Genomic DNA, 17,631 nt, shown 5'->3' on the forward strand with positions numbered 1-17,631 from the left:
AGCGGCGTGGGGAGGATGGGGACCGTGGGGGTGCTGTGCCCCCCGAGCGGGATGTGGATGTGGAGCGGGCAGAGGAGCTGATGGAGGCTGCTGTGGAGCAAGGAGGAAGTCGCACCGGTTCCACTTACTAAAAATAAGTTGTGCGAATGTTACCGCAGCCCCGAGGCTGCTGCTTTTTATACACGCACTTTGTTTGCTTTTTTTTTTTTTTTTTTTTTTAATCGTCTTGTTCTGGCAAATTTAAAAAAGAAGGTGCCACAGCCCATCAAAATGCTGCAGTGGTTGTGTGGTCAGATGTATGCTTATGAAGAAAGTCTTGCTTGTTTCGGTGTTTCAAGAAGTGACCTTGAAGGATTTCCTACATGTGGTGTTTCCTAGAGGTTTGTCTGAGCTGTTCTTAAAGATTTCCAATGCTGGTGATTCAGGCTTTCCTCGGGAATCTACTCTGGTGCCTGGCTATTGGGATGATCAAGGAGCTTTCCTTGATTTCAGACCAGTATTGCTGTACTTTAACCCCATCATTTTGACATTTCACCTTCTCTCTGGCAGGCTACCACAGAGAAGAAAAATTCTTTAAGTGTAGAAGCAATCAGTTGTGTAGAGACCCTGAAAGGAGGGTGTAAAGAGGTGGGTCTCTTCTCCCAAGTCACAGGCAATAGGACAAGAGGAAATGGTCTCAAGTTGCGCCAGGGAAGGTTCAGATTGGATATTAGGAAAAATTTCTTCACTGAAAGGGTTCTTAAGCCTTGGAACGGGCTGCCCGGGGAAGTGGCTGAGGCACCATCCCTGGAGGTATTTAAAAGATAGGCAGACACAGTGCTTAGCGATAGGGCTCAGTGATGGGATTTGTCAGTGTTAGGTTGATGGTTGGACTAGATGATCTTGAAGGTCCCTTCCAACCCAGGCAATTCTATGATTCTGTGATTCCTTCCTGCCTCTTCCATGCTCAGAGAGTAGCTGCTGGCTCTGCTGGCTCTCCTGCACTGCTGGGGGTTTAGTCCCACGTGTGTGGCCGCCGGGACGCCCTCGTCCCCACTCCTTATGGTGTCTTGGCCGAAATGAACAGTCCTTGCTCCGTGCTGATGTGAGTGAAAACGCGGTGCTGGAGGTGACCTGTGTTTTATTAAAATTGTATATCACCAGTTCCCCAGTTGCCTCATACTCCTCTAGCAGAATGCATGACTCGAACATCCTACAGAGCTTTTGGTTAGTAATACATTTTATAAGAACCAACAAGATGACATTAAAAGTTACAGTACTTCAAAACATGGTCTAGAGATGCTGCTGATAAAACTATTGCTGAGTAGGAAGGAGCAGAATATTGTTCTCTGTCACGGGGTGGGATTTCATCTCCTTTGCCTGTGGTTGAACATTTTATGCAATATGCATTTGCTGTGGAACGTCCCGACCTGCAGCTGATTTCCCATCCCATGCCATGCTACGATGGGTCTCCCTCATAACTTCAAGGGATCCCCATAACAGTTCTTCATTTCAATCATAGATAAAATTGTTACCATGGTGCTTCAGAGAGAGATCTATAGTTGAAATAGTCGGTGATTTATTTTTTTTTTTTTTCAGAAAGAGGGAAAAAAACGGGATGAGGCACTTCTAAATTCTTTCCTGGGATGAGAGTTAGGGCCTCGCAAAGCCCCGAGCGGCTGAGGTGGGCTCCTGGCTGTAAAGCAGTAACGATACTGAAGTTGTCTGTGTTGTGTGAAGATTTCCATAACACAGTTATCCTGCCTCCTTACGGTATGTCCTCGCCCCTGGTTGCCTCTGGGCTCGGATGTGTTCCTGGATTGCCTTTCTCTGCTGGCAGCCTGTGACTGGACCCGCAGCACCATGAGGAGAGGCTGCAGCCGCAGATGTGCCCCTACTCTCCCGTCTGCCAGCTCCTGGGGATCCTTCCCACTGGAGTTTTTAGTCTCATTATGGATCAAACCTCATAATTCTATTTCTGTTTTGCTTCTGCAGAAGTCCTTGGTGAAACTTTTCACTGTCGCAGGAGCCAAGAGCACGTTTGTGTTGGCGGGCAGCTGCTGAACGCTGCTGGTGGCTGGGTGTCTCCAGAGCCTGAGGAGAGATGCCCCTCTGTGCGTGTGTGCATGAGCTCTGCAGCCCTGGCACTGGGGAAAGGTCTGGCTGGTGGGAAGCGATATTCCCTGCTTTCTGCTGGTCAGAAGCCCAGTGCCAGGCAGCCCTGGACCGGGAGCCTTGTAGCTGCCTGGTGCTGCCTTTGGGCTGGGCAGCGCTGTGCTGGGTGCAATTGTGCAGCTCCAGCTGAGGGCTTCTGGTGTCTGGTGAGGCTCTGCTCAGGTTCTGAGTTGTTAGGCTCTTAAAGAAAATAACACCTGAAGTAGAATCACAGAATGGTTTGGGTTGGAAGGGACCTTAAAGATCATCTCATTCCAACCCCCTGCCCTGGGCAGGGACACCTCCCACCAGCCCAGGTTGCTCCAAGCCCCCTCCAACCTGGCCTTGAACCCCTCCAGGGATGGGGCAGCCACAGCTTCTCTGGGCAACCTGGGCCAGGCTCTCACCACCCTCACAGCAAAGAAGTTCTTCCCCACATCTCATCTCCATCTCCCCTCTTTCAGTGTCAAACCCTTCCCCCTCCTCCTGTGGCTCCCCTCCCTGATCCAGAGTCCCTCCCCAGCTTTCCTGGAGCCTTCTCCAGGCTGAACAGCCCCTCCATAGTGCAGCATCATTAAGAAATGTTTTCGGGTGGGATCTCCATTGCGTGTCAGCTGCAGATGGAAGATTGAAACCTCTGCTAATATAGTGATGTGCTGTCAGCCACCAAATGTTGGGATTGTTGTTAATTTACATCTATGTTAGTTCTCACTGCTTCAGTAAACAGTGTAATGCCTGGGTCCCACCTTGTTCCCTGGGTGGGGGAAGTTTACATCTTTCAGGTTTTGGTGCTATTGGTATTTCTGTCCTTGTCTGCAGACTGGTTTTGACAGTGTTGGGTTAATGGTTGGACTCAATGATCTTAGACATCTCTTCCAAACCAGATGATTGGAAAAAAATTTTCACTGAAAGGGTTCTCAGGCTGCCCAGGGAGGTGGTTGAGGCACCATCCCTGGAGGTGTTCAAAAGCTGGGTTGATGTGGTGCTGGGAGGTATGGTTTGGTGATGATGCTCCTTGTTTGTTGTGTGGGTGTCTATTTTTGTCAGTTAGGTTGACGGTTGGACAAGATGATCTTTAAGGTCCCTTCCAACCTAGAAGATTCTGTGATTCTGTGATTGTATGATTCTATGATTACTCAGTAAAATGTGGTTGGTTTTTTTTCCCCTGTAGCAGAATATCTGCTGTCCCTCATGTTGTGTACAGTTGACATGACATCCTCCAGAAGGTATTGGTGACTGACTGGCAGCAGGTATCAGCTCTAAGCGAGGCTACCACCTTGCTGCTCACCTGGAGCCCTTGACTCTTACCACAGGGGAAATAAACCGTGGCAAACGGGCGATCCTCCTGGCTTGTCACAGGCCTCCAGAGGTGAAGTCCCTGCTGTCATTTCTGCGGTCCCCTGACGGAGGGGTTTGGGTGGCTGTACGATGCCACACGTCCCCAGCGCGGCAGCAGGTAGGGGCTTGCTTGTGCCTCAGACAGGGCAGGAGGAGCTGATTCCGCGTGGGTGATCTCCAAGCCCCTGTGTATCTGGGCAGTCCCACTGTCGTTCCATCATTTCTGGGAGGCTGAGGGATGGCTTTGTTGTCTTGGCTCGTTTTCCATCACCGTGAGCTCTGCTCTCGTCCTGTATGTGGCTGGCACAACTTCTGGCTGTGGATGTGGCGGGATGTCTCCAGCGTTATCCGCCGTGTCTGACCAGAGGACTTGGTCTGTGCCGGGTCTGTTCAGTTATTTCATATTGTTGTCAGATGGAAAATCTGTAAATGCCCTGTGATATTTTATGGCTTTATAAGCTGTACAAAATGTCCAGCAGGTAGTTTAATGTCTAGCAGATACAGTCTGTGAGATTGCGTTTTTTTCATTAGGTCTTTGGCAGACACTGAACATACTTTCAGAGCTGCAGGATGGACTTTTAGTTGCTTGTGGTCATGGTTTGTTGGTTTTTTTTTTTATATTGGCGTCTGCCGTATGCACATGTTATTGCCAAAATAAGAGATTTCATAGTGTCTTGTACAGACAGCAGTGGAGGGCCTCACAATATATTTTTTTAGTTTCCCAAACTCTTGGCCCTTCAGGAATGTAATGCAGCCTAACAACTTTTTCTTTACATAATTAAAAGCTATCTGTTCAGGGTTTCTTGCAAGAACTGGCTAGTGATTTTTCTTCTCTGGGAGTAATTCTCTTGAGATAGTATTTTGGTGTACTGCTAGATTGCTCTTTCTTTTCTTATTAAAATTTACAGAAGTTTTGATGGGCACTTGTTAGAATTTCTTTGTATCCAGACTTTGCAGCCTATAGAGGATATTTCACCTATCTCAGTAGTTTTACAGTTCTGACTCCTGGGATTTTAACTCCTTAAGTCACAGACGAGACCGGAGTTATACGCAGGATAAAAATAGACAGCAGTAATTAATACCCATCCTCAGTGAGCCTGGCTCTTCTCGTCTCTTGACATGTTGCACTGCTGCAATTTCCTCTCCTTTTCCTAAGAAATAGATGATTTAATATCTCTCTACAGGAGCGAGGTAATAAAACAAAGATGCTCACTTCCTGCCCTGGCCTGCCGGTCCCGGGGGGCACAAGGGGGGTCTCTGAGCTCTCCTCTCCCTGGCCTTGCCGGGCAGCTGCTGGGCTGGAGGAGGGCAGGCAGCAGAGGGAACGGCACGGCCTGCGCTTTGCCCTCCCAGACATGGCTCTTTCCCTCTACCAGGGAATGGTTTATCTCTGTCTCCATCCTCCAAGCAGCAGAGACCGACTCCTCTCCAGCTCTGGCAGGGGTGGATGCAGCTGCGTGTGGCTCCGCTCCATACCATCAGGGTTCAGAGATCTTTCATCATTTCTTTTGCAGGTGGGGGCAGCTCAGTAGGAACTTTTTCTCATCTGTCCTCCATTTGCACGGGAGGAATCAGCTGCTGGGAGTGTTGGAGGGAAGAGCTTGACTCTGAATCTGGCTGTGCTGCTTGGCAGGGAGACCCTGAGTTTTGTCACTCTGAGGCTATATATACCAAAGGGATCATCTTGCCTTGTCTTCTCTGAGAAAATAGGTTCTGGAGGGCAGAAGAGTTGTATTTGGCAGCTCTGGGAAGGCTGGCTGGCTGGGTGTGGAGTCAGGCACAGGGTTTCATACATGAATCTGTGAAGAATTCACCCTTGAGTGTGACTTGAGTCACCAGTGAGGAGCTGTGTTGGTGCTGCACCCCAGGAAGTTACAACTCCAGAGAAGGTCGTTCTTTTGTTCTGGATCAGGGCAGAGGGCACCTCATGCGCTTTAGGTAACGTGTTTAGTGATTGCTTTGGTGCCATGTGAGGCTTAAGGATGAAAGTTTTCATCCTGTGTGTTTTCCCAAGGATTATTGCTGAGCAGTCCATTTAGTTGTTAGGATCAGTTACAGAAGGAATGCAGAAGACAAGAAAATGCAATTGTAGGTGTATGGAACTATCATCGTCCCCTATGTCTCTAATATTTTAGCTTATTAGAGAGTGGTGATTTGTTCCTTATCTTTCCTCCAGGGCTGGTTTGCTCTTGTCTGCCCCCTGAGCTCTCATCTCCCTTTATGCTGCTTCAGTGGAAACACCTTGTCCCATGGAAACACCTTGTCCCTGTGCCTGTCCCTGGAGAGCACCCTCCTCCCTCCTGCTGGGTGCCTGCAAAATCCAGGGTAACGCGAGGGGTCGGGTCATCTCTTCCCAAGCCTTTCCTCATTTACATTTCTGTTGTGTCGCCTAATTACCATCCCTTTGTTGTTTTTTTTTTATTCCCCCTCAAGCTGCCTTTTCCTGTTTATGGTCTCCTGAGGATGTTATGCTGAAACTTACCTTACTTATGTTACTAGAAATAGTTAATGCGAAATCTTTCAGGAATTCTCACACCCAGCTTGCAGCATCGTTACACAGTCTGTCTGACATTTCCAATAGAGACACAACTGGAAGTCAGACCTTTCTTCCCAGATTACCTCCTGTTTCCCCTTGCAAGGGACGTGGGTATAGATTGTCTTCCTAGAGTTAAAGTATATTCATTTTATTAATTAGTGTTACAAATCATGTATATATTTATCCAGCTGATATTTCTTTCCCACATCTCCCATCCCATAAAGAGCTTAGATTTAGTAAGATACGGTCCAGCAGAGAGTAAGTCTAGAGTTGATTCAACAGTTTTTTGTAGAATATATATAGTGGGCATTGAACAGAGACCTATGAAGAGTTTACACGTTGGGGCCCATTTCTGGGGCCACCTCCATCGTGTGTGTCATTGCTGTCTGGAGAAGGCACCGTGATTTTCTGTGGTTGGGCTGCTGTGTCAGCCTGTCCTGGAGCCAGGAGAGAAAGTTGTGCCTCCGTTACAGCTTGGTGGTGGTATGGAAACCATATACCTTTTTTTTTTTTTTTTATGTACTCCTGTTTGAATTCTTATTTAAAGACTTCGAAGCATCCTGTTGTGTGCTTTTGTACGGGGTGACTTTGTAACCGTCATGGACAGAATCCCATTTCAAGGTCTTCTGTAAGCCATCTGCTTTCATTAATAACTTTTGGATTTGGCACGCGGTTCAGTGCAGATTAAAATAGCCACATTGCCTCAAACCTTTCTTCCCACCCGCAGCAGCTCGGCCTCTGGAGTCCCCGGGCTGGCACAGCCTCACCCCGCTCTCAGGGCCTCCCTGTGTCCCAGGGATTTCACTGAATTTCACTGAATTTTAGAGTTGAAAGGGACCATAGAGATCATCTAGTCCAACTCCCCTGCTAAAGCAGGAATGCCTAGAGCTAGAGCATGTTACTCAGGAGCATCCAGGCGGGTCTTGAAAATCTCCAAGGAAGGGGACTCCACACCCTCCCTGGGCAGCCTCTGCCAGGGCTCTGGCTCCCTCATCGTGAAGAAGTTTCTCCTCATATTTGAGTGGAACCTCTTCTGTTCCAACTTGTGCCCGTTGCCCCTCGTCCTCTCACTGGGAACCACTGAAAAGAGTCTGGCTCCCTCCTCCTTCAACCCTCCCTTGAGATACTTGTAGGCATTGATAAGGTCTCCCCTCAGCCTTCTCTTCTCCAGACTAAAGAGTCCCAGCTCTCTCAGTCTCTCCTCATCAGGGAGATGCTCCAATCCTTGAATCATCTTTGTTGCCCTTCGCTGGACTCTTTCTAGTAGTTCCCTACTAGATGGAGGGTGCCTGTCCTCGTCCCAGGGATGGGGGTGCCTGTCCTCGTCCCGGGGATGGGGGTGCCTGTCCCGGCGCGGAGCCCTGTCGGGGTGCACTGCGGCTCTGCGCCTCGCCTGCTGCTGGGAGGGCTCTGGAAGGAAGCCCAGGTGTGTGCAGAGCTGGGGCCTGGCCTGGCTCCCTGCCGTCACTAGGCCTGGGGCAGGAGCACAGAGTACTGGTAAATGTTCTCCTCTGCTTCGGGGTGACCCCCGTGGGCTGGGTGTACCTAAAGGGTGGGTTGAAGGAGGATGGAGCCTGACTCTTTTCAGTGGTTTCCAGAGATAGGATGAGGGGCAACAGGCACAAGCTGGACCATGGGAAGTTCCACTCAAATATGAGGAAAAACTTCTTTATGGTGAGGGTGCCAGAGCCCTGGAACAGGCTGCCCAGGGAGGGTGTGGAGTCTCCTTCTCTGGAGATCTTCAAGCCCCTCCTGGATGTTCCTGAGTCTTGTGCTCTGGGCAAGGGGAGTTGGACTGGGTGATCTCTAGAGGTCCCTTCCAACTCTGACAATTCCATGATTCCGGGTGTCGGGTACCCTGGAACACCACGCCTTCTGCTGCTGTAGACAAGTCATTCTTCTTCTAAAGGCAGAAAACTTCAACTTTTGACTGTGGAGTCCTGCTGACTGCTGACTAATAACCGATTAGTTATAACCCAGATGGTTCAGTGGCAGAAACATCAGCCTAGAGCACACAGATGCTTTGGCAAGGAATTTTTTACATGTTCTTCCTAGACTTGGTATGTCCATCAGTCCCTTGGTTTTCTACGTGTAGAAGACATCTCAGTTGTACAAAAAGTCCATCGTCCGTGCTGGTTTCTGTTACAGTGCTTCTGGGAGAGCTCCACTGGGGGTGCGGTGGTGGTGTGGGTCCGGAATGTCTCTGCTTCACACCCAGAAGCACAGACCTGTTTTTCCCAAAGCTCTTTCCGAAGATTCATGGTGAGCCGTGCTCTTGCCGGTCTCGTTCACGCTGGGATGTCATGTGTGGGCATTGCCCACCCAAGGAAAAACGATGGTGACACAAAGTCTGAAAGTCAGTTCAGCAGCAGGACCAGCAAGGAAGGATCTGCTGAAGTCATTCTGGAGGATAATGAAGCTTCCTTAACCCCAGGGGTTCTGTATGGTTAGTGTAAGTCTACACCCCTTGAACCAGTCTTCATGGTGGGCCATTCCCTGTCTCCCGGGCAATGGTCTTCACTCCAAGCCTTGAAGGCAGCGTTGCCTTGAGGGGGAGCAGCACGGGGTCCTCTGCGTGATGTTTGTCCCTGCCCATGGCCAGGAGCTGGAATTAGATGATCTTTAAGGTCCTTCCAACCCAAACCATTCTGTGACTCCGTGCTGTCCTGCATGGGCAGGCTTTAGATTTTCCACTGCTTTCTTTCTATTTGTGTGTGGGTTTTTTAAGAAGCAAAGCAACACCGGTCTTCAAACAAAAGCAGTTCTGGCTTTCAGCAATGAGTGAATTTCTTCGAGCATTCAAGCCCTGTCTTTCTAAGGAGGATTTCAAGACCCTGAGTGCTTATCCCATTGTAGAGAGATGGCAGACAAGGAGCAGTGGCCTCACCTCCAGCTGCTCAGTAGGACAGCCTGTACCGAGAAGCTTGAACATGTTAAGGGGCTTCCTCGGAGCAGACTGAAGCCAGACTATCTCACTTGGGGTTTTTTTTTGTGCCCTTTCCTCTCTCCGCTGCTCTCAGCCCAGGTCTCCTGTTCCTGGAGCCAAACATGTAGTTTTTATTGCAACCTCTTGAATCCCTGTGGAGAGCAAGGTCTGCTCGCAGCAGGACACGGCAAAAGGTTTCTATTTTTGAGCCAAAGCTCACACTGGGATCATTTTGAGAGAGAAGGAAACCTTTATGGGAATCCTGCAAGGTTTTATTTCATTTCCTCCAGTAACTCCTGCAGCCTCCCTCACGCTGGTGAGTGATTCCCTCCAGTGGTCCCTGGTTTTCACCCTCACCCTGAACCACTGGTTTTCCCTTGAGCAGTGGAGGCCGATCTAGCTCCTCTCCCCTCCAACCTGAAGGTGTTCAAAAGGAAGTCATAAAGTTGATCTTTTCATTGGAGAGACATGGTCTATCCAAGTAGCTTGCATGGGTTTTGTCTCTCTTAAAACATGTTTTCCCGTGAGACTTGGCTCGGGGGCTAAGGAAGTGTGTTGCTCATGATCACATCTCCAAGACACCTCAATGTCTTAACATCTTTGACAAGAATGTGTTTCTGAGGAGCCAGTTGTGGTGTCTGGAGTTTATCAGCCCACTTTTTCAATGGTAGGAAGATAAAATTAGTTCCAGAGAGAGAGAGATGTTGGAAATGACACAAAATCCTTCTGGTAGAAAGAGGAGTAATGGTTTGCAGCCATCAGATATTTCAGATCACACAGGGGGATCAGCACTCCAGATGGAAATACCAACGTTCATTGTTACAGTTTCTTTGAAAAAATTCCCTAGAATGAACGTAAGGACCCTCCAGACCTAACGGGGAGAGATGCTCTCAGGGGCGCTGGAGCTTCAGCCGTTGTTTGGAGCTGCCAAAACAGGACTGTGCACAGACAAGGAGAAACAAAACTCCAGCCTTGTCCAGGAGGATGGTGACAGGGAGGTGGAAGGAAATAAACCCGTTGGTCGAGATAAATTCTGACTCGCCTCTGCAAAATCTTCAGCTCCTTGCTCTGGAGTTTCTTTCAGGTCCCACGTAAGCATTTGTTTGTCGTTGCGTTTTCGTGCTCCTTGTCCGAGGAGGTTGGTGTTGAGGGCGGTGCTGAGACCTCTCTGCTGGTCATCGGCTTCTGCCCAGAAGAGGGGTCAGTCTGGCCCATCAGAGCATGCTTTGAGGGGGAAAACCCTGAGTTTAGACCAGCAAAAGTTATGGTGTCTGCAGGCAGAGATCTGAGGAGCCAAGTGTGGTGTGTAAAGCAGCAGAGGGAAGAAGTGTTCCCACGCTGGTGGTCCTTGACTTTCTCAAGTAGCCTCAAAGTGCCTCTTCACTGTAGAAATTAAAAATGGCTAAAAAAGACATTAAAGGGGCAAGCGGAGATGGTTATCAGCATCTGCTCATCAGATCTCTGTGCCTGGTTCCTGGAACGCGTCGGGATGGAGCTGGATGCTCCCGTGTGACCCCTCTGGGCTTCCAGAACAGCTGGAGCAGGAGCCGGCCCCCCCTGGGCCTCCCCCGGGGCTGGGGCTGCAGGAACCTGTCAAACTGCCATCGCCTTTCCCAAGGGAATTTGTAAAGGATTGCTCCTTATTATTGGAAACATCCATAGTGTTTGATGGGAAGATACCCCTGAATCCAAACTGGGTTGAAGCAGAGGTTGCGTTGAAGGGGTTTTTCCTGGCTGGGCTGGTTGTGGGGCTCATGCTTTTGTGGGGGAAAAACTCAATGACTGCAGGTGTTTTGCGTGATGGGAAACCATTGGAATTCTCTTGTCACTGTCCCATGGGATTTCCAAGAAGCGTCATTCTCACACTCCTCTGGCAATACGCAGAGTTTTCTTCTTTTTTTTCTCCTTGATCCTAATCTGTGGGTACGTATCCGACCTAATAAAACCATTTTTCAGCTTCGCTGTTGGTAGTTTTCTTCCTCTTCTTTCTGAAAACATCTTGCCTGCTGGCAACCGCATTGTCCGGCCGGGCTGGACGCTTGGCTCGCTGTCAACAAACCTTCAGTTGCCCTTTCAGTCCCACACAGCAGCGCTGTCAACTGCCCTGGCCTCCCTCCCGAGGCTCACCATAATCTTCCTCGGATAATGGGAAGTCCAAACAACCCCAGGAAATAATTCAGATGCGAGTGGTGCCTTTAGCAGAATAAAGAAGTGCCTGGAAGAGACAGTAAAAACCTCGGCTTTAACTCTTTTCATAATTATGCACTCTGAAGGAGCGGAGGCTTTGTAGATAAAGAGATTACATGCAGCTTTCGAGGGCTGGAGAGCTGTGACAGCACCTTCCACCCACGTTTTCTCACTTTTTTGTTTTACTGACGTTGTGGCTGTAACGTTGAGTGGGCAGATAGCGCAGAGCAGGGTACCCCGTAACCCTGAGGGTCCCTTCCAAGCTGGCACAGGTAAATTGAATCGTTTTCCCCTTAGAGATGAGAAGGATGAGCTTTTGGAAGAGCCTGGCGGTAAGAGCAGTGGGATGGAGAAATTAATTAGATTGAGGCAGTTTGGCGATGTTTGTGCCGAGGGCTGTGCCGTGTGGCTGCCGGAGCTGGGGATGCCCTGGGATGCTCTTCCCAGCCCTGGCTGCCTCTCTGCTGCCTTTATTTTTTGAACAAGGAAAGGAAAATACACCGACGGTGTAAATCTCCGTGTGGACCCACGCCAGGGGTCACTGGGCTGCTGACAAAGCCACCTCTGGCAGCACTGGTCTCCTCGTGGCCATGCCACCGTGCCACAGCCGGCCACGGGGGCAAGTGCTCAGCCTTCCCTCGCCCACGCACAGCAGCACCACCAGCACCCGGGGTGACAGGGGACAGGACTCAGCCCTCACCCCCCAGCTCGGTCAGCTTTTGCTTGGCCCATGGCCTTTCACACTTTGATCTGGTTATAAACCCTGCTTTGCTTTCGGGTGTCTTTGTCCTTTTTTAGTGTTACTCATTTACTTGTCTCGGTAACACCTTCCATGAGGAACCTGCCTGTCTGTTAGTTTCCAATAAACAAAATTTCCTTCTCCCTGGTATATACTTTCTTTTTTATTATTACAGATTTGCCCTACTGCACTGTGGAAGGGATAATTTAGAGTCCCCAGTTCACTCCCTTGGTGCTATTCATTATTTTATATGTCTCCCCTGTGGTCTCTCTCCTTTTTATTACTAATCAGGTCTGGTCTTTTAAATCCTTCTTTGTGTGATAGTTCCATTTTACAAAAGCTGAACCCGTTTATATCAACTCAGTTGATGTGATCTTATTCATATCAAAGGTGTGGCAGAGCTGTGGTCCCGTGTACTCAACTCAAGCTGAACTTAAATTGTGTCAAGTTCTGCGCAGCTTTGCTCTGGCAAGTGGGAATGTTTGTTGCAGCTGTCTTTAAATTTAAATTTGGATGTTTTAAATGAATTAAATATGAACATGAATAATGCAACTGGAAACCCAGCCTTTCTGCAATTAAATGCAAACTTTTTCATTTTGTCTCTGTGCTTTCAGGTTTTGATATGCCGCAGTATTTGTACTGGCTTTGCTGTCTTGTAGGAGTGATGGGGAACTAGAGCCCATGACAGTTCAGTGGAGCCGTTGGCACTTTTGATATCTTGGTGAGTGGAAGTTTTTTGAAACTCTGTGAAAGGCACTTTATCTGCTACAAAAGGCAGCAAATCAGTTGGCCTTCTTAGATTTTAAGGTTGTGCTCTGCTGAAGTGGATTTGCGCATTGATATGTCTTTCAGGGCATCAATTCTAGAAACCAATACCATGTAAAACTGCGGTCTGTGCTCGCAGGATTGTCTTGATATCCACGATCACGAGAAATACAGGTTTTGAAAAAGAGGAAGTTTGAGCTGTGCTGTGTGGGTCTGCAGAGGTGTCTGGTTCCGGAGAGGGGGTTGTGCAGCCTGTGCTGGGCCACGGGAATCTCGGTGCTTTGGTTGATGTTTGGGAAGAGTCTCCTCCGTGTCCCTGACCCAGCCAGCACGTTCTCATCGGGGGCGTGTTTGTGTCTAAGGTCCTTCAGGAAGACCTGTCTCTGTGTTTATCCCATTTTTCCCCCTTGGATACTAAACTGTAGCTTCTGCTATTTATTACTTTAAGACTTTTTTCAGTGTTCAGTCCCGGAGCAGTGTAAAGATCCCCTACATCCCCACTGCCCCACAGTGCCTTTTCCCCTGCATGTTCTGAGCTTCACTTTCTTCTCTCTACACCAAACTCTCTCTTCTTCACCAGGGGGTTCAGCCTTGCTGGGCAGTTCCTTTTGCCTTCCAGTTGGTTGTCAGTGCAATAAAATTGGAGGGCGTTGGAGGCCGGAGGAGGTTTCAGAGGTTGTCTGTCCAACCTTGCAGGTGGAGCTGGCGTCAAGCTCAGAGTCAGTATCAGGGTTAGATTGGGCTCTCAGGGTGGCAGCTGGTGGCACTTGGAGTATCTACAGGGATGGAGATTTTACAGCTTCTCTGGGCACTTACGGAATGAAATTACAGCCATGGGAATCCCTAGTCCCCAAGCCCTGTGTGCGTAAAGCCCACCTGCCACCAGTTTGCCAGTTTGAGGGGGGCTGGGGCACACGGGGTTTGTCTCTGTGGGTGAAGGAGGGCGCAGGGACAGGTCCCTGTCCCTGGGATGGGTGAGGCTGGTGGCTCTGGTGGCTCGCAGCCATGCAGCGCAGGGTGAGCTGCCAGCCGGGCAACTGGGCAGAAGCCACACATCATGGAGTTTGGCTCTGGCTCCTTTCTGGGCACTGTGTGGCCCTGAAGCACCCCAATTATATTGTGTATTTTTTTTCATTGTTGAGATAGATCTGGCAGGATGGGAGCACGTGTTCACAGAATCACAGTTCAAGGTAGTTTTGTGGATACCAGTGGACTCTATACCCAAGAAGGATGGCTGGAAGAGGGCCTCAGGGCACCTGAACTTCTCATTGCCAGTGGTGATGACCTGGCCGTCAGGGAGTTCCCCAAGGACGGGGGAGCTGGAGGGTGCAAAGCCCCGGTGGAGGACTCCGAGGGGTGGCAGGAATCAGGCTGGGGCCATCTCACTGGGACAGTTTCTCGGAGGCCTGGTTTGGGGCACGCTGTCCCCAGGCTCACAGCCATGGGGCTCGCAGCAGAGTGGAGTCCCTGGGCAGCCCGAGCCTTCTCTGGGCAAGAGACACCTTTCTTTGCTGTTCTTGTTTAATAGGAGCAGCATTTACAATGGCTCATTCTGTTCCACGACTCGAGTCCCTGCAGTGCTGGCTGGGGGACACCCCTCTGTGTGTTGGGGTCACTGCCCTGGCCATCTGTGCAGTGTCACCTTCTCCCCCCGAGCCACACGCCACGTGTTGAACCTGAGCATCTCCTACACAGCCACGAATTTTTCCTCCAAATACCTCAGCAGGGAGGGTCACACATCCCGGCCGGGCAGGGCTTGGGCTGTAGCAGCTTTTCCAAAACCACCCGGGTGGCACAGGAGCCCCCTCCAAACACCTGAGGTTTGGGATTAGCCTTTGGGACCTTCAGAAAGCCCCCTGTTCGGGGGGAGCCGAGCAGGCAGCAGAGCCAGGGCTGGGGAACGTTTCCTGCCTTTCTGTAACACTTTTCACCTTGCTTTTTATGGCTGGGGGACTTTTCCTACCGTGACTGCTAGCTTTTAATAAAAATGACTGAAGAAAATTATGAAAAGAAGCATTACAAGTTGTAAATAAGTTTGTGCATGTTGATTGCTTTTCGCTATTGAAAGGAAAAGAAACTTTACTCCTTTCACAAGTATGCACAAACACACATGCTATTTATGAGAGAGGCAATAAGAGACTACTGTGTACCTTTTGATTTGGATTAAAAAACAACTAGGGGTTTTTTTTTTCCTTTAGTATTTAATATTCCTTTCGTATTTTCCTTCTCAGAGTATTGCGCAATGCTGCACGCGCTCCACATAAAGGCTGTAGTTTGTAGAGCTTTTATAGAAAGTTAAACTCTTGGTTTCTTTTAGGTTTGGAAAAAGCCTGATTTTCAAAATCAGAACTTCTTGCCAAGTTGGAGCCGTAAATAACCCTTTAAGCAGAAACTCAGCGTTGCGTCCTGGGACAGCTTCCTCTTACGTCCTTCAGCCTGACGGCCCCACTGTGAACAAAATGGAGTTATATTGGCACAATTAATCTTTCATTAGTTAGTGCAGTGTCACAACATGCTTTTACCAGCTTTCCTGAGGGTTTGTCTGCAGCTCAGCCCTTCATTTCAGTGTTTTCATCAGGCCTTGGCCAGGCTGGGTGCCCACAGCAGGCACTGCCCTGCAAGCTCCGCGTCCGGCTCCCGAGAGCTCTGGTTTTCAGTAACGTTTGCTTATAACAAGAATGAAAACGCTTTTTCTTTTTGGGGAAAGTCCAGCCAGTTTTCCTCCAACCAGGAAAAAAAAAAAAAAGCAAACCCTGCAGCGCAGCTTGGCCATTGGTTGCGGTACTAATAGCAAAAATATTTCCTGGGTCATTGTCCAATTTCTCATCCTTATTACCCAGAACTGCTGTGAGCAATTTGAATCGCAAGTGGCGAGAGCTTGGCCATTGGTTGCGGTACTAATAGCAAAAATATTTCCTGGGTCATTGTCCAATTTCTCATCCTTATTACCCAGAACTGCTGTGAGCAATTTGAATCGCAAGTGGCGAGCTGGGGATTGTGGTGCTGCTTTGCCAGAGTTAATGTTATGTTTCCATGTGTTTTCTTTCATAAATTTCAGCTCTGCCTCCCTTTGTTAGTGAGGAAGAGCAGCCCCCCCTGCCACGCACCCACTCGGGACACACTGGAGAGTCAGCCTGGAGAGTGGCATATGCTCCTCTCACTTATTTATGCCACTCCTGCTTCCATAAATTTGAAGTTGTCCACGTGTCGGAGAAAGACTTGTAGTTTCAGAGGGGCTGAAATGAATTATCTGTGTTCAGTAGGAGATGTTCTTGTGCAACCCAGGGCGAAGGAGCGTCTGGTTTCTCCCTGCTGTGTGATTAGTTAATGCTGCAGATGACTGTGTGCTCCAGAATGAGGGAATTTTCTCATGTTTGTTTCTTTTGTCCTAGACATCTTCCGTTACCTAAGAGCGAGCCGGTCCCAGGATAAGGACAGCAGCGGGTGATATAATGCGGAAACCAGGCCCTCAGAAAGGTGAGCAGTGATGCTGGCACGGCCCGAGGCCCGGTCATGGCGGGGGCGGATGGAAGGACGGAGGGCCCCGGGAGGTGGAGATGGGGTGGGAGTCAGGGACACACAGCGATGGAGCCGTTGGCTCCTCTGGCAGCGTGCAGAGAAGGCTTCATCAGTGCTTCCCCGGGATGAGCTGAGGGGGAGTCCCTGGCTGGGGGCTCCCTGCGTTCCCACAGTTTTGGGGCAGGGTGTCAGGGATGGAGGGAGCTCACGGCACTCACCATCTGCTGCTGCTCCCAGCGTGAGCCAAACTGCTGCTCCACTGGCACCATTCCCTTCTAATGAGGCATGAAACCAGAGAGCAGCCCACATTGTGGAGATGGGTTCTGTTACGGACACTTAGCTCTTGCTGCCGGAGTCTCTCCTCCCAGTGCCCCCAGCAGCAGCCGCTGCCCGAGGCCACCGCACGCACGTTCCCCGTGCCCCGAGCCGGGCAGGCTGCCTGCAGCTGAGCTGCTCGGACTTCTTGTGCTTAACACAAATATTGATTGCCTTCAGTGCAGTGCCGTGCGTGTGGCTCGGACTGGAGTGATCTCATCACACGCGCTCGGGAGCATGGGGGAAGGGAGAAGCGGAGAGGATGGAGCATCCTCCACAGCTTTTTGTTCACATCTGCTACACGCTCACAAGGTTTATTGCAGGAGATTTCTATGCTCAATTTCTCTCCTCCCTTTATTTTTTTTAAACGTCCCCTTTGCTTCTCTGGTGGTTCGTCTCACAGAAGCATTATCCTCTTCCTAACACTGCTTGTCCTTTAATGAAGTGAAAATAAATGAAGGGAAGCAGGGAATGGGGAGAGCCTGCTGTGAGGCAGCTGGAGGGCCTGGCAGTAAGGAGGCAGGTTGATTAGTCAGCAGCGCGGCCGCGGACCGGGCTGCCGGGATTTAGCCTCTTAGGGCTTGTCCTCCTGCCTGGTGGAGTGTGGCTGCAGGACCTTTGCTGCAAACGCTGTGCCACAGGCTGCAGAACCAACACCTGCCTCCTGTGCACGTGGGTTTCTGTCCTACTTACCTGCTTTTTAATAATGCATCGGACTTTTCCTTTTTCTTTATTTGCCTGCAGAAATTCTTGTCTTTCTTTCCCTCTCTGCTGCTTTTCCAGCCTGTTTAATGAGGGGTTTTGCATGTCGAAGGTTAACAGTAAAATGTAACTTCACCTGCTATTAGAGAGCTGTCCTGAGCAGTGTTACCCATACTGAGGACTTTTTTGCTTCTGAATTAAATACTTTGTGTCCTTCACTCTTACTTTCTTAAGGAGAAATACTATCCTTCATGGGAATACATTTATAGGAAGGGTGCCCTTCCAGCTTTTTCATTCATTGGTGTTTCTCCAAGGAGACTCTGTCTGGTCCTTGTCTAGCAATGCTGTGGCCACACTCCAAATGTATCTTGGGTTCATTTAAGGGATAAAGCCTTCATGCAGTCCTCCTGTCTGAGGAGGTATTGAAGAGAACATGTCAGGAAGAGAAGATTGCAAAAATAACAGTCCAAA

At 49.6% G+C, this 17,631-nt stretch overlaps 1 protein-coding gene across 5 annotated transcripts in view; it reads left to right on the top strand.

The window, feature by feature from the left end:
* The window catches only part of SCMH1 (sex comb on midleg homolog 1 (Drosophila)), an 81,061-nt gene that overhangs the window by 5,771 nt on the left and 57,659 nt on the right, over window positions 1–17,631 (top strand). For 4 of the 5 annotated variants that reach the window (XM_014949188.1, XM_014949190.1, XM_014949191.1 and 1 more), the window contains exons 2-3: window positions 12,474–12,580; window positions 16,017–16,101. In XM_014949188.1, the coding sequence (XP_014804674.1) occupies window positions 16,077–16,101 (25 nt within the window). In that variant the 5' untranslated portion in view covers window positions 12,474–12,580; window positions 16,017–16,076. The remainder of the gene's footprint in view (window positions 1–12,473; window positions 12,581–16,016; window positions 16,102–17,631) is intronic. The other variant, XM_014949189.1, reaches the window with a different exon arrangement.

The sequence above is a fragment of the Calidris pugnax genome, unplaced genomic scaffold (assembly GCF_001431845.1).
Source record: "Calidris pugnax isolate Ruff unplaced genomic scaffold, ASM143184v1 scaffold174, whole genome shotgun sequence".
Lineage (NCBI taxonomy): Eukaryota > Metazoa > Chordata > Aves > Charadriiformes > Scolopacidae > Calidris > Calidris pugnax.